Below are 26186 nucleotides of genomic sequence, written 5' to 3'. Positions count from 1 at the left end.
TTGTGATGACTGTCAATAAGGCCTTCAGCCGTGAATGCAATTTGTCTTAAGAACTTTTAATTAGATATTGTCTCTTAATATGATTGTCCTTTTTAAAATAATATTTTAGTAAGAATTTGCTATCTAGGCCTTCAGCTGTCAAATTGTTTTCGAGTAATTAGTATTGGGGCCTTCATCCGACAAATGATTTGAATTCCTTGTCAATAAGACGTTCAGCTGCGAATACAATTTGTCTTAAGAATTTTTAATTAGATATTGTCGTAACAGTGAGATTTGATAATTGTTGCCTATTGTCAATTTTATATCCAACTGGTTCCAAAACAAGCGTACGTGATTTAAAAACTGAGCAAGCAACGGTAACCACGCCTCAAAACACTAGAAGCATATCCAACTTTTCTTCGTTGGTGTACATGTCTGCTCCAAGAAACTGTGACGGAAATGCGATGTCGTATCACCCTCGCGGCACATGTATACCCTTCTCTCCAGCTACCTCGTCGTCACCTTGCGGCGATATCGAGAAGCAGGGAAACAATGCCTTCCCTATTTAGTTCCTCAGTGGTCAACAGGAAAGGTGGCATTGGACAACGCCGCTTCGAAAGACGAACACGATAAGAGAACTAACTATTCGCTTAAATATTATGATATACACATATTTGAAATCGTCTTTTTAAGTCCATCATGTTACGATGAAATTTAATATAGGGTTCCATTTGAAAAACCGAAGATGGCCTCATATATCTGTAATAAAAAATACTACAAACATGAAATGTGATTTATTCAAGTAGTCCCTCTTCCTGCAATTCACTATCCAAACGGCATCTCTGTGTCTATTATGGTTGGGGAGATACAAGAGATGTTATGTCCTAACTGCCTCACCCTATATATATTTATAAAGAAAGAGAGACAGACAGAGAGAGAGAGAGAGAGAGAGAGAGAGAGAGAGAGAGAGAGAGAGACAAAACATGAATAAAATCAACAAACACACTGCAGGGATGGGCCGGTCTCGGTGGCCGAGCGGTTCTAGGCGCTTTAGTCAGGAACCACGCTGCTGCTACGGTCGCAGGTTCGAATCCTGCCTCAGCCATGAATGTGTTTGATGTCCTTAGGTTAGTTAGGTTTAAGTAGTTCTAAGTTCAAGCGACTGATGACGTCAGATGTTTAGTCCCACAGTGCTTAGAGCCATCTGAACCATTTTTTGAGCAGCACGGCGTACAGACGCCCATAAAGGGCTTGAAATGTTGTGTGACGTCGTTGGTGTCTGTGAGGTTATGAGGGTACTTGTTTTGGTGTTAGCTGTGCTGCCTCGACCGTTTCCACCTGCTTGGCCGCACACAGACACCATTTCGTCTTGTTCCCGACATGAATACCGCACCTTTCCACTGCCTACAGTACGCTGCGTGAGTCACACAGCCTGCAACACACAACGAACACACGGCACGGGATCACGGTAACTTTAATTCGTCAGCGTCATCTACCGTGGTAACGACGCATTTCCGGACTCATGATCATGGGACCTCTTCTCCACTTCCAGTCAGGAATCCATCCCTGCAGTTTGTCGATTTTATTGATGTTCACCCCGTATACAGGGTGGGGCGCTCAAATCCGGACAAATGTAACTTTCTTTTCTACATCTACATCTACATGACTACTTTGCAATTCACATTTAAGTGCTTGGCAGAGGGTTCATCGAACCACAATCATACTATCTCTCTACTATTCCACTCCCGAACAGCGAGCGGGAAAAACGAACACCTAAACCTTTCTGTTCGAGCTCTGATTTCTCTTTTTTTTTTTTTTTGATGATCATTCCTACCTATGTAGGTTGGGCTCAACAAAATATTTTCGCATTCGGAAGAGAAAGTTGGTGACTGAAATTTCGTATAAAGGTCTCGCCGCGACGAAAAACGTCTATGCTGTAATGGCTTACATCCCAACTCGTGTATCATATCTGCCACACTCTCTCCCCTATAACGTGATAATACAAAACGATCTGCCCTTTTATGCACCCTTTCGATGTCCTCCGTCAATCCCACCTGGTAAGGATCCCACACCGCGCAGCAATATTCTAACAGAGTACGAACGAGTGTAGTGTAAGTTGTCTCTTTAGTGGACTTGTTGCATCTTCTAAGTGTCCTGCCAATGAAACGCAACCTTTGGCTCGCCTTCCCGACAATATTATCTATGTGGTCCTTCCAACTGAAGTTGTTCGTAATTTTAACACCCAGGTACTTGGTTGAGTTGACAGCCTTGGGAATTGTACTATTTATCGAGTAATCGAATTCCAACGGATTTCTTTTGGAACTAATGTGGATCATCTCACACTTTTCGTTATTTAGCGTCAACTGCCACCTGACACACCATACAGCAATCTTTTCTAAATCTCTTTGCAACTGATACTGGTCTTCGGATGACCTTACTTGACGGTAAATTACAGCATCATCTGCGAACAATCTAAGAGAACTGCTCAGATTGTCACCCAGGTCATTTATATAGATCAGGAACAGTAGAGGTCCCAGGACGCTTCCCTGGGGAACACCTGATATCACTTCAGTTTTACTCGATGATTTGCCGTCTATTACTACGAACTGCGACCTTCCTGACAGGAAATCACAAGTGAGACGATACCCCATAGCTCCGCAGCTTTATTAGAAGTCGCTTGTGAGGAACGGTGTCAAAAGCTTTCCGGAAATCTAGAAATACGGAATCAACTTGAGATCCCCTGTCGATAGCGGCCATTACTTCGTGCGAATAAAGAGCTAGCTGCGTTGCACCAGAGCGATGTTTTCTGAAGCCATGCTGATTACGTATCAATAGATCGTTCCCTTCGAGGTAATTCATAATGTTTGAATACAGTATATGCTCCAAAACCCTACTGCAAACCGACGTCAATGATATAGTTCTGTAGTTCGATGGATTACTCCTACTACCCTTCTTGAACACTGGTGCGACCTGCGCAATTTTCCAATCTGTAGGTACAGATCTATCGGTGAGCGAGCGGTTGTATATGAGTGCTAAGTAGGGAGCTATAGTATCAGCGTAATCTGAAAGGAACCTAATCGGTATACAATCGGGACCTGAAGACTTGCCCGTATCAAGCGATTTGAGTTGCTTCGCAACCCCTTTAAAAGCAAATGATTAAAACAAAATACAAATGAAAATGAAAATCCTTTTGCATATAAGTAGCGATACCTTTCAGGGGTAACATAGTTCGATGTAATCCTCTTCAGCTGCAATGAGCGCTTCCAATCTTGTCCTGAAGCGATCGCACGCACTCTTTAAAACAGCGCTGTCCACATTCGCGAAAACTGCTTCGACAGCGCTGCTTGGAGATGCGGCGTTAGGGTGACTCGCCTCGCTGCTGGTAACTGTCTCGACTGCGCTCCAACCAGAGTAGCGGAGGGAGATCAAATCCGGGCTATTCGGGACCCAGAATTCCTTTGACCACAACATGTGAACGTTATCCGAGAGCCAATTTTGGACTAAATGGCTCATATGAGATCTTATACGTCCGTACGCGAGATTTCTAAACTGCTAAACATCCCTACGTCCACTGTTTCCGCTGTGATAGTGGAAACGTGAAGGGACACGTACAGCACAATAGCGTACGGCCGACCTCGTCTGTTGACTGACAGAGATTGCCGACATTAGGAGAGGCTCGTAATGTGTAATAGGCACACATCTATCCAGACCATCACACAGGAACTCCAAACTGCATCAGGATCCACTTCAAACAGTATGACAGTCAGGCGGGAATGAGAAAACTTCGATTTCATGGTTGAGCGGCTGCTCATAAGCCACACATCATGCAGGTAAATGCCGAACGACACCTCACTTGGTGTAAGGAGCGTAAACATTGGACGATTGAACAGTGGAAAAACGTTGTGTGGAGTGACGAATGACGGTACACAATGTGGCGATCCGATGGCAGGATTTGGATATGGCGAACGCACAGTGAACGTCATCTGCCAGCGTGTGTAGTGCCAACTGTAAAATTTGGAGGCGGTGGTGTTAGGGTGTGGTCGTGTTTTTCATGGAGGGGCTTGGACCCCTAGTTGTTTTGCGTGGCGCTATCACAGCACATGCCTACATTGATGTTTTAAGCACCTTCTTGCTTCCCGCTATTGAAGAGCAATCCGGGGATGACGATTGCATCTTTCAACATGATCAAGCACGTGTTCATAATGTACAGCCTGTGGCGGAGTGTTTAAACAAAAATAACATCCCTGTAATGGACTGGCCTGCCCAGAGTCGTGACTTGAATCCTACAGAACACCTTTAGGGTGTTTTGGAACGCCGACTTGGTGCCAGGTTTCACCGACAGACATCGACACCTCTTCTCAGTAAGTACTCCGTGAAGAATGGGCTGCCATTCCCCAAGAAACCTTCCAGCACCTGATTGAACCTATTCCTGTGAGAGTGGAAGCTGTGATCAAGGCTAAGGGTGGACCAACTCCATTCTGAATTCCAGCATTACCGATGGAGGGTGCCGCGAACTTGTAAGTCATTTTGAGTCAGGTGTCTGGATACTTTTGATCAGATAGTGTATCGTAACGTTTCGAGCCCAGTCTGCCAGATCTGACGAGAAAACGTCAAATTGTAAAAAATACGAGGAAGGACACCTGGATAACGTTGTAATAGAACACAGAGTGACAACGACCACTGACGACATATGGACGTAAATACCAGATTAAAAAAAAAAGAATAACCAGCAGTATAATAACATAAAAATATTATGTAACTTTCTCATATGGCAATCCATCACAATAATAATACTAACAAGGGAACCTCCCCATCGCACCCACCTCAGATTTAGTTATAAGTTGGCACAGTGGATAGGCCTTGAAAAACTGAACACAGATCAATCGATAAAACAGGAAAAGTTGTGTGGAACTGTGAAAAAAATAAGCAAAATATACAAACTGAGTAGTCCATGCGCAATATAGACAAAATCAAGGACAATGTGTGTTCACGAGCGCCGTGGTCCCGTGGTTAGCGTGAGCAGCTGCGGAATGTGGGGTCCTTGGTTCAAGTCTTACCTTGAGTGAAAATTTTACTTTCTTTATTTTCGCAAAGTTATGATCTGTCCTTTCGTTCACTGACGTCTCTGTTCACTGTAGTAAGTTTAGTGTCTGTGGTTCGCGACCGCACCGCAAAACCGTGCGATTAGTAGACGAAAGGGCGTGCCTCTCCAATGGGAACCGAAAACATTTGATCGCAAGGTCATAGGTCAACCGATTCCTCCACAGGAAAACACGTCTGATATATTCTATACGACACTGGTGACGGCATGTGCGTCACATGACAGGAATATTTTGTCGACCCACTTAACTTGTACACTTGGCGAATGGAGAAAAAGTGATGAAAACATAACACTTTGTCACTTAAACTGAAAATAAAAAATTAAACATTTCACTCGGGGGAAGATTTCAACCAATGACCTCTCATCCCGCAGTTGCTCACGCTAATCCCGAGATCACTACGCTCCTTAGTTCTCACTTTCCTTGATGTTGCCTACGTTACGCATGGACTATTCAGTTTGTATATTTTGCTTATTTTTTTCATAGTTCCACACAACTTCTTCCTGTTTTTTTAGACTGATCTGTGTTCAGTTTTCAAGGCCTATCCACTGTGCCAACTTATAACTAAATCAGAGGGGGGTGCGGTGGGGAGGTTCCCTTGTAAGCTACTATAGCAGCAATCTGGATTGTACTACATAATAAAGGATTTCTGCCACCTCGGAAGCAAAATAACAGGAGGACAAATGAAGCAAGACGAACACAAAAAGTGACTAGGACAGGCAAAGATGGCGTTCCTGAACTAAAGAAATCAGCTAATATCGAACATCGCTCTTAAATTGAGGAAGAAATCTCTGAGAAAGTACGTTTGGAGCACATCATTTATGATGGTGAAACATGAACTTAAGGGAAGCCGCGAAAGAAGCGACTTCTAGTGTCTGAGATGTGGTGTTGCAAAAAAAAAACTGAATTAACAAATAAGAGCCGGCCGCGGTGGTCTAGCGGTTCTAGGCGCGCAGTCCGGAACCACGCGACTGCTACGGTCGCAGGTTCGAATCCTGCCTCGGGCATGAATGTGTGTGATGTCCTTAGGTTAGTTAGGTTTAAGTAGTTCTAAGTTCCAGGGGACTGATGACCACAGTAGTTAAGTCCCATAGTGCTCAGAGCCATTTGAACCATTTTTTTGAACAAATTAGATAAGAAGTGAATAAGTTCTCGGCAAAATGGGAGACGAGGCGAGTACATGAAAATATTGACAAGGAGAAGGAACAGGGTGAAGAATTAATAGCTGGCACAGTACTAGTGCCTACTGTAGTTAGTAGTAACTGTGACAGAAAACAGAGACTCGAATACACCCAATAAACAACTGAAGACCTTGGATGCAACTTCTACTATGCGCTTAGTGGTTCAAATGGCTCTGAGCACTATAGGACTGAACGTCTGAGGTCATCAGTACCGTAGAACTTAGAACTACTTAATCCTAACTAACCTAAGGACGTCACACACATCCATGCCCGAGGCAGGATTCGAACCTGCGACTGTAGCGTTCGCGCGGTCCCAGACTGAAGCGCCTAGAACCGCTCGGCCACCACGGTCGGCTGAGGTTAGTGCAAGTACAATATTGGCACAGGTGCAGCGCGTCAAACCAGCCAGAGGGCAGAAAAGAAGTAATACTGCCATCAGGTAACTTCCATTTTCCAAAGAAACGTTTTATCATACAGTTTTCAGATGTGAATGTTACCTGTTCATCTAAGTGACGCACTAACTGTGAGGGAAGTGATAACTGATTGCAAGTAAGAAGGCATTGGTGCGGCGCTTGTAAGACTGGCACACTGAGGGTTCCGTACGAATTTAATTGTGCATATGCGCTGATCATCCAGAACATTTTGACCGCAGACCTACTGTCGGTATAAACCCGTCCAGGCTATAGGAGGCGAGGAATGCCTGCTAGTCAGACACACGCACTGTTCATGTAGCTTCAGTGAGCGTGCTGTCCGTGTCTAGAACGGAGAGGCGCACGATCTGTCTGAGCTTAACCGAGGGCAGACTGTGGTGGCCCGGACGCTCGGCACGGGCATTTCGGAAAGTGTGCGACTTGTCGGGTGTTCGAGCATTACTATGGTGTCTTCAGCACGTGGCGAAACTAAGGTGAAACCACGTCCAGACGTCTTAGAGTAGGCGCCCACCCCTCATTACAGATGACGGACGTCGTAGGCAGGGCACACTGGTGAAACAGGACAGGCGGCCAACTGTTGCGGAGCTGACGTCATACACTACTGGCCATTAAAATTGCTACACCACGAAGAAGACGTGCTACAGACGCGAAATTTAACCGACAGGAAGAAGATACTGTGATATGCAAATGATTAGCATTTCAGACCATTCACACAAGGTTGGCGCCGGTGGCGACACCTACAACGTGCTGACATGACGAAAGCTTCCAACCGATTTCTCATACACAAACAGCAGTTGACCGGCGTTGCCTGGCGAAACGTTGTTGTGATGCCTCGTGTAAGGAGGAGAAATGCGTACCATCACGTTTCCAACTTTGATAAAGGTCGGATTGTAGCCTATCGCGATTGCGGTTTACCGTATCGCGACATTGCTGCTCGCGTTGGTCGAGATCCAATGACTGTTAGAAGAATGTGCAATTGGTGGATTCAGGAGGGTAATACAAAACGCCGTGCTGGATCCCAACGGCCTCGTATCACTAGCAGTCGAGATGAATGGCATGTTATCCGCATGGCTGTAACGGATCGTGCAGCCACGTCTCGATCCCTGAGTCAACAGATGGGGACATTTGCAAGACAACAACCATCTGCACGAACAGTTCGACTACGTTTGCAGCAGCATGGACTAGCAGCTCGGAGATCATGGCTGCCGTTACCCCTGACGCTGCATCACTGACAGGAGCGCCTGCGATGGTGTACTCGACAACGAACGTGGGTGCACGAATGGCAAAACGTCATTTTTTCGGACGAATCCAGGTTCTGTTTACAGCATCATGATTGTCGGATCAGTGTTTGGCGACATCGCGGTGAACGCACATTGGAAGCGTGTATTCGTCATCGCCATACTGGCGTATCACCCGGCGTGATGGTATGGGCTGACATTGGTTACACGCTTCGGTCACCTGTTGTTCTCACTGACGGCACTTTGAACATTGGACGTTACATTTAAGATGTGTTACGACCCGTGGCTCTACTCTTCATTCGATCCGTGCGAAACCCTCCATTTCAGCAGCGTAATGGACGACCGCATGTTGCAGGTTCTGTACGAGCCTTTCTGGATACAGAAAATGTTCGACTGTTGCCCTGGCCAGCACATTCTCCAGATCTCTCACCAACTGAAAACGTCTGGTCAATGGTGGCCGAGCAACTGGATCATCACAATACGCCAGTGACTACTCTTGAACTGTGGTATCGTGTTGAACCTGCATGGGCAGCAGTACCTGTACACGCCATCCAAGCTCCGTTTGACTCAATCAATGTCCAGGCGTATCAAGGCCGTTATTACGGCCAGAAGTGGTGGTTCTGGGTACTGATTTCCCAGGATCTATGCACCCAAATTGTGTGAAAATGTAATACGTCAGTTCTAGTATAATATATTTGTCCAATGAATACCCGTTTATCATCTGCATTTTTTCTTTATGTAGCAGTTTTAATGGCCGGTAGTGTATTTAAATGCTGGGCAGAGTACAAGTGTGTGTGATCCCCTGAGGGTGCACTAAACACTCCTGACGACGGGCCTCCACAGGCGATGACCTGTCCATGTGCCAGTGTTAATACCGCGGCATCGGCAACTACGACTCATACGGGCGCGTGACCATCGCTGCTGGACATTAGTGACAGAGCATTGCACGGTGTGATGGATCCCGATACCTCATCACAGTGCCGATAGGAGGGCTCGAATCCGTCGTCTTCCACAGGATCAGCCCCTTGTCACCATTACTGCGGGACGGAGATAAGCTGGCGGCGGCTCTATTGTGCTCTGAGGAATACTCAAGTGGATAATTGTGTGCAGAGTGGGCCTCGCGAAAGGCACCGTGACAGCCAGGGAGCGCCGTACACTGGCTGCAGACCCATAAGAACGATTATGTTTACCGACAGCAGTTGCAACAGAATAATGCGCCATGTCACAAGCACAAGTGTGACGGAGTGGTTCGAGAACCACAGTGGCAAAATTCCAGTTGACGGTGTGGGCCGAACAACTCGCTAGACCTTCACCCGATCTGACACGTCCGGCATGTGACCGAACGTGGCGTCAGCAGCTCATCCCGTGACTTTGTGTGCATCTTCATCTACATCAGTACTCTGAAGATCACGTTTAAGTGCCTGGCAGAAGGTTCATCGAACCACCTTCACAATTCTCTATTACACTATTGGCCATTGAAATTGCTACACCAGGAAGAAATGCAGATGATACACAGGTATTCATTGGACAAATATATTATACTAGAACTGACGTGTGATTACATTTTCACACAATTTGGGTGCATAGATCCTGAGAAATCAGTACCCAGAACAACCTCCTCTCGCCGTAACAACGGCCTACATAAGCCTGGGTATTGAGTCAAACACAACTTAGATGACGTGTACAGGTACAGCTGTCCATGCAGCTTCAACACGATACCACAGTTCATCAAGAGTAGTCACTGGCGTATTGGGACGATCTAGTTGCTCGGACACCATTGACCAGACGTCTTCACTTGGTGAGAGATCTGGAGAATGTGCTGGCCAGAGCAGCAGTCGAATATTTTATGTACCCAGAAAGGCCTGTACAGAGCCTGCAACATGAGGTCGTGCATTACCCTGCTGAAATGTAGGGTTTCACAGGGTACAGCCACGGGCCGTAACACATCTGAAATGTTACGTCCACTGTTCAAAGTGCCGTCAGTGCGAACAAGAGGTGACCGACACGTGTAACCAGTGGCACCCCATACCATCACGCCGTGTGATACGCCAGTATGGCGATGACGAATAGACGCTTCCAATGTGCGTTCACCGCGATGTCGCCAAACACGGATGCGACCATAACGATGCTGTAAACAGAACCTGGATTCATCCGAAAAAATGACGTTTTGCCATTCGGGTACCCAGGTTCGTCGGTGAGTACACCATTGCAGGCACTCCTGTCTGTGATGCAGCGTCAAGGGTAACCGAAGGCATGCTCTCCCAGCTGATAGTCCATGCTGCTGCAGACGTCGTCGAACTGTTCGTGCAGATGGTTGTTGTCTTGCAAACGTCCCCATCTGTTGACCCAGGGATCGAGACGTGGCTGCACGATCAGTTACAGCCATGCGGATAAGATGCCTGTCATCTCGACTGCTAGTGATACAAGGCTGTTGGGATCCAGCATGGCGTTCTGTATTACCCTCCTGAACTCACCGATTCCATATTCTGCTAACAGTCATTAGATCTCGACCAAGGCGAGCAGCATTGTCGCGATACGATAAACCGTAATCGCGATAGGCTACAATCCGACAAATTATTAAAGTCGGAAACGTGATGGTACACATTTCTCCTCCTTACACGAGGCATCACAACAACGTTTCACCAGGCAACGCCGGGTAACTGCCGTTTGTGTATGAGAAATCGGTTGGAAACTTTCCTCATGTCAGCATGTTGTAGGTGTCGCCAAAGACTCCAACCTTGTGTGAATGCTCTGAAAAGGTAATTATTTGCGTATCACAGCATCTTCTTCCTGTCGGTTAAATTTCACGTCTGTAGCACGTCTTCTTTGTGGTGTAGGAATTTTAATGGCCAGTAGTGCATTCCAATCTCGTATAGCGCGCGGAAAGAACGAAAACCTATATCTTTCCGTGCGAGCTCTGATTTCCCTTATTTTATCATGATCATCGTTTCTCCCTATGCAAGTCGGCGTTAACAAAATATTTTCGTATTCGGAGGAAAAAAATGGTGTTCCTCCGCGACGAAAAACGCCTTTGTTTTTGTAATGTCCATCCCAAATCCTGTATCATTTCAGTGACACACTCTTCCCTATTTCGCGACAATACAAAACGTGCTGCCCTTCTTTGAACTTTTCGATGTACTCAGTCAATCCTATCTGCTAAGGAGCCCACACCGCTTAGCAGATGTAATGCCAACTCCATCCAGTGACCTACCAATGCCTCACTGCTTTCATGTCAACACACATCGCCGGCGCCATCCATGCTAAAGGTAGATGTACCAGCTGTTAGGTAGGTATCCATTATGTTCTGGCTCTTTCATGTACATAGTCCACCCATCCTGAGAATCGAGAATGTGTAAGATTTTTGCGTGTTATCGATACTGACACTGGGAATTCCGAGACCGTATCAAAATCTCCACAGTAGCTGTTTGGACCACCCTGGACGTACAAGAAGAACTAGCGAGTGACTTCAGTTTATATACTGCATGTAATAACAGAACACTCATTTGGGTTAGATAGAGCAGCAATCAGTCGTAGAATTAGATTGCTTTAATATGACATTTATAGTCACAACACAGATCAGATTTGGACCTGTGTCAGGTCATTATCAATGCAGTGTTGTTCTACCGCTGATTGCTGCCCTATCTAACCCAATGTAACCACTGTCGTTGCGTGCAGCCACCCCATGGAGGGCAACCTGAAACTTTTATTTGATCAGTAAAACGTTGACAGCTTACCTTTTATGCTTGCGTGCAGTACTATTGTCCTACTACGCTTATAACGGATGATGTATGCAATGTCTGTTCATATGCCAAAAGATTTTTTATGTGATTAATTACAATTAAGCGAGTTAGAAAGTTTTATTTTAATTTCCTTGTAGTGTGAAACCTTCTTTCTTGCCGTATTTCATGATTCTAGCTCAACGGGAAGTGCCCTACAGGCTTTGATGACTGAATTCGCGCCTGTCAAAATATGAGACATAAATTGCCGAATCTTTTGACTGCATTGGCTCAGAAGCTTATATTTCGTACAAGGCCAAGGAACTTTCTCTTCCAGAGAAAAAGAGGTCGTAAAAGACAGACACAGGGATAAAAAAGTAAAAAAAAATATTTTTTCGCGTGATATAATTTCTATTACCAAACTTCGAATTCTTTCCTCTACTTGTACTGTGACAAACTGCTTCATGTCAAATTTTATGAATATGTCAACGAGAAGGTTGTGATGAGTGAGTTTTATACTATCAGAATATGTGACATAAATGAATGTATCTTTTGAATGGAGTGACTTAGAAGCTTAAAGCTTTTGCATCGCCAAGGGACCACAGATCTTAATTTGTGACGTAAGTTTGAACTTGATACGTTAATCCGTTCCTGAGAAGAAGGATTCTTAACAGTAGAACAGCAAGAGAAAGAGAGACGGATAACAAAGCGATCCTTTGAGGACTCCGTTTTTTTTCAGATTAAGGTACGGAACCCTAAAAAGCACGTAAGCAAGTAGCTAAGTAAATCGATGTGTCTGAGATATGGTTTTACAGAGAAATGTTGAAAACTAGATGCACTCTTAGGATAGGATGTGAACAGTTTCCTGCAGAATCAGCGAGGAGAGGAACTTGTAGAAAAGACCGACAAGAAGAAGAGAGAGAGCAATAGGACATTTAAGAATACCTAGGACATTTAAGAATAACTTGCATTTGAGGGAGCCGTAGAGAACGATAAATATGGCGAAGACGGGGATAGCAATGTATCCAACAAATAATTGAAAAAGTTTGTTGAGTTGGAGGACTTCGCGCAGCAGAAAAATTCGTGGAGGGCCGTATCGAACTTCAGAAGTCTGATAGCCTCTCCCACTAGCACTCCCCCTTAAAGAAAACCAGAAAAATGTCCTTACTGCCACAAGTTTCTAATTCGACTGCTTCCATATCTAAATGTAATGAACCATGGCTGCAAACTGCGTACAGCTCATTTTACGCCGGTGTACAAACTTGCCTCCAACGTACCAGTCACACACAAGAGATGCATCACAGTATCTGAACCTGCTGTGGCCCCAGTTTGTCAGAGGCCAGTTGCTAAGGACGTGTGGTATGTCACACCCTCTGGAAGAAATCGTACAACCCGTAACTGCTGTAAGTGTGTACCCGTGTCAAGCATCAGTTAACACACCGCCTCCTCTTTTATCAGGGAGGAACACTTATGATACTTATCGCAGTGGAAAGTGTTTAGGCATCAACAGATAAGCTTGTGGGGTGTTAATAGAACTTTTTTGGCGGTAACCACAAATCCAACGACAATTCCACTTTTAAATGAGAGAAGATGGCGAGTAGGTGGAACTATTACACTGAACGCCTCTATGAGTCTGATGGCGTGATAGGAGAAGAAACAGGAGTCGATAGACAAGGGATCAGGAAAATAAGAATTTAAAAGAGTTTTGGAACACTTTAGATCAAGTTAGACAGAAAAGATCGATGACATTTCATCGGAATTTCTAAAATTTTAGGGGTAAGTGGCAGCATAAAGACTAAACACGCTGTTATGTAGAATGTATGAGACTGGCGATAAACCTTATGACCTTCGGCAGTATTTCATCTACAAGTGCGAGGATTATCGAATAATCAGATTAACAGCTGACAAGAATAGTGCACAACAGAACTGAAAAGAAATTGAAGGATGTGTTGGATGACGATGAGTTTGTCTTTAGGAAAAGGTAAAGGCACCTCAGAAGCAGTTCTGACGTTGCAGTTGACATTGGAAGCAAGACTAAATAAAAATCGACACGTTCGTAGGATTTGTAGACCTGGAAAAAACTTCCGACAATGTAAAATAGTGCAGGATGTTCCAAATTTTGAGATAAATAGGTGCAAACTATAGAGAAAGATAGGTAACATACAGTATGTATTTGAACCAAGAGGGAACAATTAGAAAAGAACACCAAGAACGGACTGTTCGGATTAAAAAGGGTGCAAGACTGTTCGATGTAAGGAGCAATGACAGAAATAGAAGGATGGTTCAAGAGCGGGATTAAAATTCAAGGTGAAAAAATATCAATGACAAAATTCGCTGAAGACATTGCTGTCCTTAGTGTAACTGAGGAAGAGTTGCAGGACCTGATGAATGAAATAAACAGTCTAGTAAGTATAGAATATTGACTGAGAGCATTTCGAAGAAAGACGAAGGTAACGGTTGTTGTTGTTCTGGTCTTCAGTCCTGAGAGTGGTTTGATGCACCTCTCCATGCTACTCTATCCTGTGCAATCTTCTGAATCTGCTTAGTGTATTCATCTCATGGTCTCCCTATACCTTTTTTACCCTCCACGCTGCCCTCCAGTACTAAATTGGTGATCCCTTGATGCCTCAGAACATGTCCTACCAACCGATCCCTTCTTCTAGTCAAGTTGTGCCACAAACTTCTCTTCTCCTCAATCCTATTCAATACTTCCTCATTAGTTATGTGATCTACCCATCTAATCTTCAGCATTCTTCTGTAGCACCACATTTCGAAAGCTTCTATTCTCTTCTTGTCTAAACTATTTATCGACCATGTTTTACTTCCATACATGGCTACACTCCATACAAATACTTTCAGAAATGACTTCCTTACGCTTCAATCTATACGCGATGTTAACAAATTCCTCTTCTTCAGAAACGCTTTCCTTGCCATTGCCAGTCTACATTTTATATCCTCTCTACTTCGACCATCATCAGTTATTTTGCTCCCCAAATAGCAAAACTCCTTTATTACTTTAAGTGTCTCATTTCCTAATCTAATTCCCTCAGCATCACCCTACTTAACTCGACTTCATTCCATTATCCTCGTTTTGCTTTTGTTGATGTTCATCTTATATCCTCCTTTCATGACACTGTAAGTAGCAGAAATGACAACATCGAGAAACTTAACAACAAAATTGGTGGTAACGAAGTAGATGAAGTTAAGGAATTATTTTACTTAGGCCACAAAATAACCCATGACGGACGGACCAACGAGGCAAAAAGGGCATTCCAAGTCAAGAGAAGTCTACTAGTATCAAACCCGTAGGCCTTAATGTGAGGAAGAAATTTATGAGAATTTACGTATGGAGTACAGCATTGAATGTTAGTGAAACACAGACAGTGAGAAAATCGGAACGAAGCGAATCGAAGCATCCGAGACGTGCTGCTCCAAAAAAATGTTGAAAATTAGGTGTACTGATAAAGTAAGGAATGTGATGATCCTGTGCAGAATTTGGGAGGAAAGGAACGTGTGGAAAACACTGACAAGAAGGAGTCACAGAGTGGTAGGACATCTCTTAGACATCAGGGATGACTTTCATGATACTGGAGGAACCTGTAGGAGGTAAATACTGCAGAAGAAGGCAGAGATTGGAATACATCCAGCAAGTAATTATGGATGTAGGTTACACGTGCTAATCTGAGATGAAAAGATTGGCATTGGAGGAATTGATGGAGGGCTGCATCAGAACAGTCAAAACACTGACAAGAAAAAAGCAAGGAAAACATTGCAGATGATTTAATGCTGCACTATCTCAGTCTTCAGAGACATCGTTATAATCAACCCGAAAGACAGCTGGGACTTCCTAGGCTTCCCTGTCTATCAGTTTGTCAGTATAAAGTACAAATGTGGGGCCAGCCGGTGCGGCTGAGCAGGTCTAGGCGCTTCAGTCTGGAACTACGCGAACGCTACGGTCGCAGGTTCGAATCCTGCCTCGGGCATGGATGTGAGTGATGTACTTAGATTAGTTAGGTTTAATTATTTCTAAGTTCTAGGCGACTGATGACCTCAGATGTTAAGTCCCATAGTGCTCAGAGCCATACAAATGTGGGGGAAGTGGACGAGGAACAAAATTAGTTGTTTTTAACAGGATGTGATATAGTGAACATGGTCCAGGTAGAATGATGGCTGTTGCACTAACTAAACATAACAAGTTACCTTCCATGTGGACAGAAGCTGAAGTAATGAATTAACATTTGCGGCAAGGCTGGGACTTGAACGTGGGCCCCCTGCTTACTAGGGAGGCATGTCATCCTCTAGCCCACCGTTCTATCAACCAGGAGACCTTGGTTCAAGTCCTGCCCATGGCACAAATTTTAACTCATTATTTCAGCTTCTCTCGTTATCGAAGATACAGTTGAGGCTCAGTAGGTCTCTAGGGAAATGTAAGTCCATCGCATCAATAGATCACCTATGTCTGAGGTACAGGCGGGATTTCCCCATTATGAACGAAGTTGGGATGCTATTCCAATATTGGAGAGCTTCGGCAATACTGACTATTTAGGAATGGAAAATTCGAGATGGACCGGGTTATGAATTGAAGTTTGAGTTGGGGAGGACGTAGCACTAGGGTAATCCGTGTGTTAGCCGCAGTGCCAGGGTGGTGCAGTGATCAGCACACCTGCCCTGTAAGCACGAGACGCAGGTTCAAGCCCTGGCATTGCCACAAACTTTTGTTCTTTATTTCAGCTTCTGTCCGAGTCGAAGGTAGTTGAGTCTCAATATGTCTTCAGGAAAATATAATTCCATCAGATCAAAAAGTTACGTTTGATAACTGGACGTCTTGTACACAGGGTGTTTGGAAAGTTGGTGTAGAATTACAACATATGTTGTAAGTGACGTCCGCAGGCGGCTGCACGAGTCTCAAGCGGCTTAATTTTGTTGGAAAACCCTTTCTGCAGATCTGATAGTGATATGCTTTTTAGGTACACTGCTATGCGCGGGTGGACGATTGCTGAACACTACACATTTCGCTGCCGACCCAAAGAAGAATGTCTGGCTGTGTAAGGTGCGGCGCGTGAGAGGGGAATCGTTTTCGTTGAAATGACTCGTTCCCCAAAAAACGTTTCCACATGACACATCCCGTCGTGAGCTGCGTGTGTAAAGTACGCCAGTTTGTTGAAACCACGAGCAGTTGATTTCATCTACCTCTATATCTACATAGATACTCCGCAATCCACCGTACGATGCGTGGAGGAGGGTACCCTTATCATTTCCTTTCCTGTTCCACTCGCAAACAGAACGAGGGATAAAACAGTGTCTGCATGCCTCCTTATGGGCCCTAATTTCTCGTTTCTTTTCTTCATGGTCCTTACGCGCGATGTTTGTTGGTGGCAGTAGAATCTTTCGGCAGTCAACCTGGTATGCTGGGCTCTCTAAATTTTCTCAATTTTCTCGAAGAGAAGGTCGCCTTTTCTCTAGGGATTCCCATTTGAGTTCCCGAATCATCTCCGTGACACTTGCGTGTTATTCCAATCCACCGGTAACAAATCTAGCAGCCCACCTGTGAACTGCTTCCACGTCTTCCTTCATTGCGACCTGGTATTCAAGGACAGGTCGCACCAGCGTCCTACATGCGCTCTCCTTTACAGGTGAAGCACTCTTTCCTAAATTTCTCTCAATAGAAAACCGAAGCCGACCATTAGCCTTCCCTACCACAGTACTCACACGCTACCTTACGCCCAGCAACCTCATTAATTTTCATTTTTCCACATTTAGGACCATCTGCTATTCATGACACCAACTGGAGATTTTGTCCAAGTCGTCTTGTATGTTTCTGCAGTCACTCACCTTCGACACATTACCGTATCCCACATCATCATAAGCAAACAACGGCAGATTACCTCCCACCCCATCCACGAAATAAGTTATATACCTACAGAACCACAGCGGTCCCGCCACACTGGCCTGGGGCTCTCCTGACGACACCCTTGTCTCCGATGAACACTGGTCCTCGAGGACGACATACTGGGTTCTGTTGCTCAAGAAGTGTTCGAACCACTCACATATCCGCAAACGTATTCCATGTGTTCGTACCTTCGTTAACAGACTGCGTTGCGGCACCGCGTCAAACGCTCTCCGGAAATCTACACTACTGGCCATTAAAATTGCTTCACCGAGAAGAAATCCACATGATAAACAGGTATTCATTGGACAAATATATTATACTAGAACCGACATGTGATTACATTTTCACGCAATTTGGGTGCATAGCTCCAGAGGAATCTGTAACCAGAACAACCACCTCTGGCCGTAAAACGGCCTTGATACGCCTGGGCATTGAGTCAAACGCCGACCGCGGTGGTTTCGCGGTTCTAGGCGCTCAGTCCGGAACCGCGCTACTGCTACGGTCGCAGGTTCGAATCCTGCCTCGGGCATGGATGTGTGTGATGTCCTTAGGTTAGTTAGGTTTAAGTTCTAAGTTCTAGGGGACTGATGACCACTGATGTTAAGTCCCATAGTGCTTAGAGCCATCTGAACCATTGAGTCAAACAGAGCTTGGATGACCACTGATGTTAAGTCCCATAGTGCTTAGAGCCATCTGAACCATTGAGTCAAACAGAGCTTGGATGGCGTGTACAGGTACAGTTGCCCATGCAGTTTCAACACGATATCACAGTTCATCAAGAGTAGTCACTGGCGTATTGTGGCGAGCCAGTTGCTCAGACACTATTGACCAGACGCATTCAGTTGGTGAGAGATGTGAAGAATGTGCTGGCCAGGGCAACAGTCGAACATTTTCTGTATCCAGAAAGGCCCGTACAGAACCTGCAACATGCGGTCGTCCATTACGCTGCTGAAATAGAGGGTTTCGCAGGGATCGAATGAAGAGTAGAGCCACGGGTCGTAACACATCTTAAATGTAACGTCCACTGTTCAAAGTGCCGTCAGTGCGAACAAGAGGTGACCGACACGTGTAACCAGTGGCACCCCATACCATCACGCCGGGTGATACCCCAGTATGGCGATGACGAATAGACGCTTCCAATGTTCGTTCACCGCGACGTCGCCAAACACGGATGCGACAATAACGATGCTGTAAACAGAACCTGGATTCATCCGAAAAAATGACGTTTTGCCATTCGGGTACCCAGGTTCGTCGGTGAGTACACCATTGCAGGCACTCCAGTCTGTGATGCAGCGTCAAGGGTAACCGCAGCCATGGTCTCCGAGCTGGCAGTCCGTGCTCCTGCAAACGTCGCCGAACTGTTCGTGCAAATGGTTGTTGTCTTGCAAACGTCCCCATCTGTTGACTGAGGGATCGAGACGTGGCTGCACGGTTCGTTACAGCCATGCGGATAAGATGCCTGTCATCTCGATTGCTAGTGATACGAGGCCGTTGCGATCCAGCACGGCGTTCCGTATTACCCTCGTGATCCACCGATTGCATATTCTTCTAACAGTCTTTGGATCTCGACCAACGCGAGCAGCAATGTCGCGATACAGTAAACCGCAATCGCAATAGGCTACAATCCGACCTTTATCAAAGTCGGAATTGTGATGGTAGGCATTTCTCCTCCTTACACGAGACATCAGAACAACAGTTCACTAGGCAACGCCGGTGAACTGCTGTTTGTGTAAGAGAAATCTGTTGCAAACTTTCCTCATATCAGCACGTTGTAGGTATCGCCACCGGCGCCAACCTTGTGTGAATGCTGTGAAAAGCCAATCATTTGCATATCACAGCATCTTCTTCCCGTCGGTTAAATTTCGCGTCTGTAGCACGCCATCTTCGTGGTGTAGCAATTTGAATGGCCGGTAGTGTAGAAATTTGGAGCCTGCCTGTTGCCCTCATATCCATACTTCTTAGTATATCGTGTGAGAAAAGCGCAAGCTGATTCTCGCACCAGTGATGTTTTCCAAAACCTTTCTGATTCGTTGACATGAGCTTCTGATATTCGAAATGAGAATATGTTCCAGGATTTTGCAGCATATAGATATTTTGGATACTGGGCTGTAACTTTGCGAGTCCGTTCATTTACCTTTGTTATATACTGAAGTGACCTGCGATTTTTCCAGCCGCTTGGGACTCTGCGCTGGACGAGAGATTCACGATAAATGCAAGCTGAATAAGTTGCCAGTGCCGTAGAGCACTCATTGTAAAATCGAACTGGGATTCAACCCAGACCTGGTGATTTATTTGCTTCTGTTGTTTATCTATGCCAGTATGCTTATTTGTATGTCGTCCACACTGGAGTCCGCCCGATGGTCAAATGACGGTATGTTTGTACGAGCCTCATGTGTGAAACATATCTTTAACCTGAAATTTAAAATTAATCCATACCAGATTGGTCAACAAGGGACTGATTGGAAGCCTTAGATCCGCTTAGTGATCTTACGTACGGCTAGAATTTTCTCCGCCAGATCTTTTGCTAAGGTGTGACGGTGGCAGTAATTGTATGCTTCGCTTACCGATATTTTCACAGATGCGCGAACCTTTACTAACCTTCGCTTGTCGTTATTTATGCGTTCTCTTTTATACCGAGATAGCATCAATCTCTGGTTCCTCAGCATCCGCTGATTCCGTTATTAAACCGTCGGTCTTTCCTATCCTTTTTCCACTTACTACTCATATAACTCTCCAGACCACAATTTTCAATCTGCTTAAACTTTGCCCTAATTTCTCTACATCCATCTTACTGGAACTGAGTGATGCCAATTCACGGTCTATGTGAAATGTTAATCACTGTTTATCTGCTCTGTCTAGCAGAAACACTCTCGTAACCTTGTTGTCTTGCTTTAGCTTCCCAATGAAATCGTTGATAATTAAACAATAACGTTCATTGTTCACGTTTTCTTCAAAAAAATAAAGGTGCCGAAATGCTCGGTCTGGCTATTGTCAGCCACACTCAAATTTTCTGATGATGCAATAGCGTTCAAGCACAGCATGACGTTCCACTGGTTTTTTCGTCTGTGAACATGACCAGAGAGGTGGAACCAGGCATCACCTGAATAGAAGCTGACAGCAACAGTATCAAATAAATGGTTCAGATGGCTCTGAGCACTATGGTTCTTAACGTCTGAGGTGATCAGTCCCCTAGAACTCAGAACTACGTAAACCTAACTAACCTAAGGACCTGCCCGAGGCAGGATTCGAACCTGCGACCGTACTGGTCGCGCGGTTCCAGACTGAAGCGCTTAGAACCACTCGGCCACAACGGCCGGCGCAACAATATCAATGGCAGCTAATCGCAATAAACGATGTAAACTATTTGCAGCAATGCACTCACTTTTTGTGAACCCGAATCTTTTAATTCTTGCTCTGCTATCACGTTATATGCCAACAGCTGCACTGTTTGCCTGCCCGCTTTATGCGCGGTTGTAAGCCCGATATCATTTTCTTGTGCCAGCTTACGTAATGATTATGCTGGCCTCTGCTGCCTAGAGCCACAAACATCCAACAACTTCTGTTCGCTTAGCTCAGGCGGTCTTCCAGTTCATTCTGCATCTAATATTGAGGCTGTCGCTCGAAATTTCTCCGTAACTCGACGAACCGTTTTGCGATGAGCTACAACTATTTCCGGGAATTTTTCAGTAAATGCCTCCTGCACTAATTTCGGTTTTTTATTGCCTTTTCCAAACGCATGATCGACAAGAAAAACACGTTCCTCAGTTGAAATCACCAAAATTAAAAAAAAAAAAAGCTGAACATTATGCATCGCATTCGATAGCTTTCAATCAATCAAACAGTTAAAGAAACGTTACACAACGCTAGAAAGAGTTAAAATGTTGTAACGTCCCTCTGTGTATTGTTCCCCTGCTTCTAAATGTGTGAACTTTTGTCGTTTCTTGTTACGAGCGCCTGATCACAACTGCTGAACTACATGATCTCGGGAGGACCCTGAGTGGCTGCCATATTGTGTAACTTAAAAAAAATTTACTCTTCGAGAAATGTTTTTGATTAAACTGAACTCTTTCACAAATAACATCCACTTGTAAACCTCTCTGGATACTGTTAAGGCTGCCGTAATTCTTCTGTGAGGACAGGGGGGAACGTTCTTTCCACACTGAAATTCACTCTGCCTCAGCTATCGTTCTGATAGCTAAAATCTACGACTGAAATACAGTGCTAGTGATTGAAAATGGGAAGGGAACCAGTACAAACTGACCTTCAGTATTTTTCTTTCATAAATAATTCTGCTTACAGTCCTGAAGGGACCGATTTTAAAAATACTACAGTTTACTGAACTTGAAATTGTTAACGAATTTATCTTTCAACAAGTTCAACATAATTTTTAATATTAGAATGAAACACCCAAGACATTTAGTGTCTTGTCTTTTCAACAATAGTGTTTAAGAACCTTTGAAAATAAAAAAAAGAGTTTGCCTACTATTGTTATCATCATCATCTGATTGAATTTACTTTTATCTTGCGAGACTAAGCCAGTTAATTTAATTAAATACTACTAGAGCATGACATATCGAATTTGCATTTCTCCATATTCTTATGTATAATTTCCCCAAAAATTCTGAGTTAACTTCAATGTCTTTCTTAGTGGACAACTAATATTTTTGAAAGGATTTAACCCCTTCATGGTTGACGGAACACATATGTCCCAGTAAACGAATATATATCGGTTTGAGCACTGGGATGTCTGTACCTCACTTCTGTCTAGTTCTAACACGTAGCGAGATGCTTGCAGGATTTTCTGGAAGGTACTACAGACAATGGGGTAGATATGTAGAAAGTTGCGAGCAATGAAATAGAGTGGCGTGTATTTGTAGGTGGTATAGTACGTTTGTCCCACGAAAATAAGATTGAATCCCCATCTTCTTCATTACAAGTCTCTGTGAATTAACTGCTTTTTAATATACATCATACACATTGTTTTGAATCATTACTACACACCTAAATAATTCTGTTGGTTTCCAGGTAATTCGTTTGTGGTGGGACATATAAGCCCCAGAAGACTTAATGTCAAAGCCATCGTCAGATTTGATTGTCGGGAGAGTATATCTGTTTTGGTAATGATTTGTTATACTTTCTTCCACAATTTCCATCCTGAAAAAATCATAATAAATTAAAAAAATTAATTCTGGAAATCCTAGGCTTACATGAAAACATCGATGTAGTTACGTTTGTAGGGTGCCTGTGTCCCACTCCACTGATTTTCAGAACAGGTCGGCATGAAATTTTTTTGGTAGTGTAAGTGTGTTATTTATCACAGAGGAAGGGTGTTTTCGAACTTTTATTTTTCAAATATAATCAAATTTTAACGGTGAAAGGGTTAAGCGAAAGGTATTGTAAGGTACTTCTGGAGGAATTTAACATAATAGACAATAAATTGTACTGCATTCTTTCCAAAAAACAAAAGCAATCACCAGATTTTGTTTCAAAATCTCATTTTTAGAAGAATGTAACACTACAGACAATAAAATACACCAAATTGTTCCCAAAAAAGCAATCACCAAATTTTCTTTCAGTTGCAGCAGTAAATACAAAAATAAAATGTCAGTGGCCTACCTTTTCAGATGCAGTGCAGTCGAGAGTGTGGTGCAAAAGCGCTTTCACAGTGTCTTCACTTCTCGTGCTATATAGATAGAGAAAACACATCATACTGTCTGTATTTTGGAACCCTTATTGATGTAACGAAGATGCAGTTGTTGGAGCGCCTAAGTTTGCCTGGAAATATCTTGCATTCGTGGCAAGAATCCTTTATGAAACTATTTTCGCTGTAACAACATTTGATTAGTGATTAATGTTGTCAATTTACAGAACCAACTAAGACTTTCTTCTTCTTTCATCTTCACCGTCGCCTTGTCCCACGTCACGTAGGGTCGGCGTTGCTCTTCTGGATCCTTCTCCTCCATATTTCTCTATCCATTGCCTCTTCCTTCTTCCATCCTTTCTCCCTTAGGTCCCCAGATATCTTATCCTTCCACCTCATCTTCGGTCTTCCTCTCCTTCTCGCTTCTTCAATCTTTATATCTTCAGTTCCGTTTCCGATATACTCTTCCCCTTTTCTCTGTAAGTGTCCGTACCACCTTAGTCTGCTCTCTTGTATCTTTTTCCCCATGGGTCCCACTTTCACAGCTCCTCCCCAATTCATTTCTACTTCTGTCCCTCCTTGTTACCCCACACATCCACCTCAGCATCCTCATTTCCTCAACTTCCATCCACCTTTCCTGGGCTGTGTCTCTGCCCCGTGTATCACAGCAGGCCTTACCACCGGCTTGTACACATTCCCTTCCAACCCAGTGCTCACCTTCTTGTCACACAACACTCCACTTATTTTCCTCGAGTTGTTCCAACCGCAGTTTATTCGGTGTTGTATCTCGCTTTCTATTCCTCCGTCCCTCTGTATGTGCGACCCCAGGTATTTAAATTTGCAGACCGATTTCAGCTCATCATCCTGGATCTTGCAAGACCTCATCTGCACATCCTTCAGTGCTAAATATTCTGACTTTGTCCTGCTAATTTTCATCCCACTTCCTTCTAGTGCCTTCCTCCAATCCTCCAGCTTTTCCTCAAGTCTGTCGATGTTCTGCTAAGACCTTGACTCTAAAATTTTTTATTTAACTACGGCGACTTGGCTCTAAATATTAAGACGTGTGTAACGAGTGTCAGCCACCGAACAACATTTTAGATTGATCTTAAGATGGCCGAGTAATTAGTAAAAAAAATTTGCGATCATGACGTAGGATTTTTTTATCGACACTGTTTCTTTTTCTGTCGCAGGTCATACAAGACTTGCACGAAAGGCTGAAAGCCACGCCGAAGCTGACGCCGCCGCTGGAAGGGGTAGGCTTCGAGTACGGCTTCAACTCCGAGTACCTGCACGACTTGGTGGAGTTCTGGCGGACGCGGTACGACTGGAGGGAACGCGAGAAGTTCCTGAACCAGTTCCCGCAGTTCAAGACGACCGTGAGCGGCCTCGAGCTGCACTTCATCCACGTGAAGCCGGCCGACGTCCCTCAGGGCACAGTGGTGGTGCCGCTGCTACTGCTGCACGGCTGGCCGGGCTCCGTTAGGGAGTTCTACTCGCTGCTGCCGCTCCTCACCACACCCAGGAAGGGCGAGGGATTCGTCTTCGAGGTGGTGGTCCCCTCCCTGCCTGGGTACGGCTTCTCGCAGGGCGCGGCCAAACCCGGGCTCGCCTGCGTGCAGATGGCGGCCGTCATGAAGAAGCTCATGCAGCGACTGGGCCACAGCAAGTTCTACGTCCAGGGCGGAGACTGGGGGTCCGGGATCGGGACCGCCTTTGCGCAGTACTTTCCCAGCTGGTGAGCAGTTCTCAGTCTGTCTCTAGCTGTGCAGTACGTCCACAAAGTCCCCATACCCGTAGGCGAGAACAGTATTTCGTACGGAGGATAGTCAAAATAATGTGTAAAAGCGGCGGCTCGTTCCTTTCAGGGTACTATTCCCTGCTTTAGGGGCTGTTATTTTTGATATTTCGTCTAAACCACGCTCTGTGACCAAAATGGTACTGAAACAGATGATGACAGACTAAAGGCCGAAATACTAAATGTCTTCTTCCAAAGCTGTTTCACAGAGGAAGACTGCACTGTGCTTCCTTCTCTAGATTGTCACACAGTTGACAAAATGGTAGATATCGAAATAGACGACAGAGGGATAGAGAAACAATTAAAATCGCTCAAAAGAGGAAAGGCCGCTGGTCCTGATGGGATACCAGTCCGATTTTACACAGAGTACGCGAAGGAACTTGCCCCCCTTCTTGCAGCGGTGTACCGTACGTCTCTAGAAGAGCGTAGCGTTCCAAAGGATTGGAAAAGGGCACAGGTGATCCCGTTTTCAAGAAGGGACGTCGAACAATGGGCAGAACTATAGACCTGTATCTCTGACGTCGATCAGTTGTAGAATTTTGGAACACGTATTATGTTAGACTATAATGACTTTTCTGGAGACTACAAATCTACTCTGTAGGAATCAGCATGGGTTTCGAAAAAGACGGTTGTGTGAAACCCAGCTCGCGCTATTCGTCCACGAGACTCAGAGGGCCTTAGACACGGGTTCACAGGTAGATGCCGTGTTTCTTCACTTCCGCAAGGCGTTTGACACAGTTCCCCACAGTCGTTTAATGAACAAAGTAAGAGCATACGGACTATCACATCAATTGTGTGATTGGATTGAGGAGTTCCTAGATAACAGAACGCAGCATGTTATTCTCAATGGAGAGAAGTCTTCCGAAGTGAGAGCGATTTCAGGTGTGCCGCAGGACCGCTGCTATTCACAATATACATAAATGACCTTGTGGACGACATCGGAAATTAGCTGAGGCTTTTTGCGGATGATGCTGTGGTATATCGAGAGGTTGTAACATTGGAAAATTGTACTGAAATGCAGTAGGATCTGCAGCGAATTGACGCATGGTGCAGGGAATGGCAATTGAATCTCAGTGTAGACAAGTGTAATGTGCTGCGAATACATAGAAAGAAAGATACTTTATCATTTAGCTACAATATAGCAGGTCAGAAACTGGAAGCAATTAATTCCATAAATTATCTGGGAGTACGCATTAGGAGTGATTTAAAATGGAAT

General features: G+C 44.6%; 1 protein-coding gene across 1 annotated transcript in view; it reads left to right on the top strand.

The window, feature by feature from the left end:
• Positions 1-26186, top strand: part of LOC126293680 (juvenile hormone epoxide hydrolase 1-like) — a 115405-nt gene that overhangs the window by 48846 nt on the left and 40373 nt on the right. Inside the window, exon 3 of the mRNA XM_049986973.1 lies at positions 24366-24910. Coding sequence (XP_049842930.1) covers positions 24366-24910 — 545 coding nt within the window. The remainder of the gene's footprint in view (positions 1-24365; positions 24911-26186) is intronic.

This window comes from Schistocerca gregaria, chromosome 10 (genome assembly GCF_023897955.1).
Source record: "Schistocerca gregaria isolate iqSchGreg1 chromosome 10, iqSchGreg1.2, whole genome shotgun sequence".
In the NCBI taxonomy this organism is placed as follows: Eukaryota; Metazoa; Arthropoda; class Insecta; order Orthoptera; family Acrididae; genus Schistocerca; species Schistocerca gregaria.
This window is presented reverse-complemented; position numbering and strand designations above follow the sequence as displayed.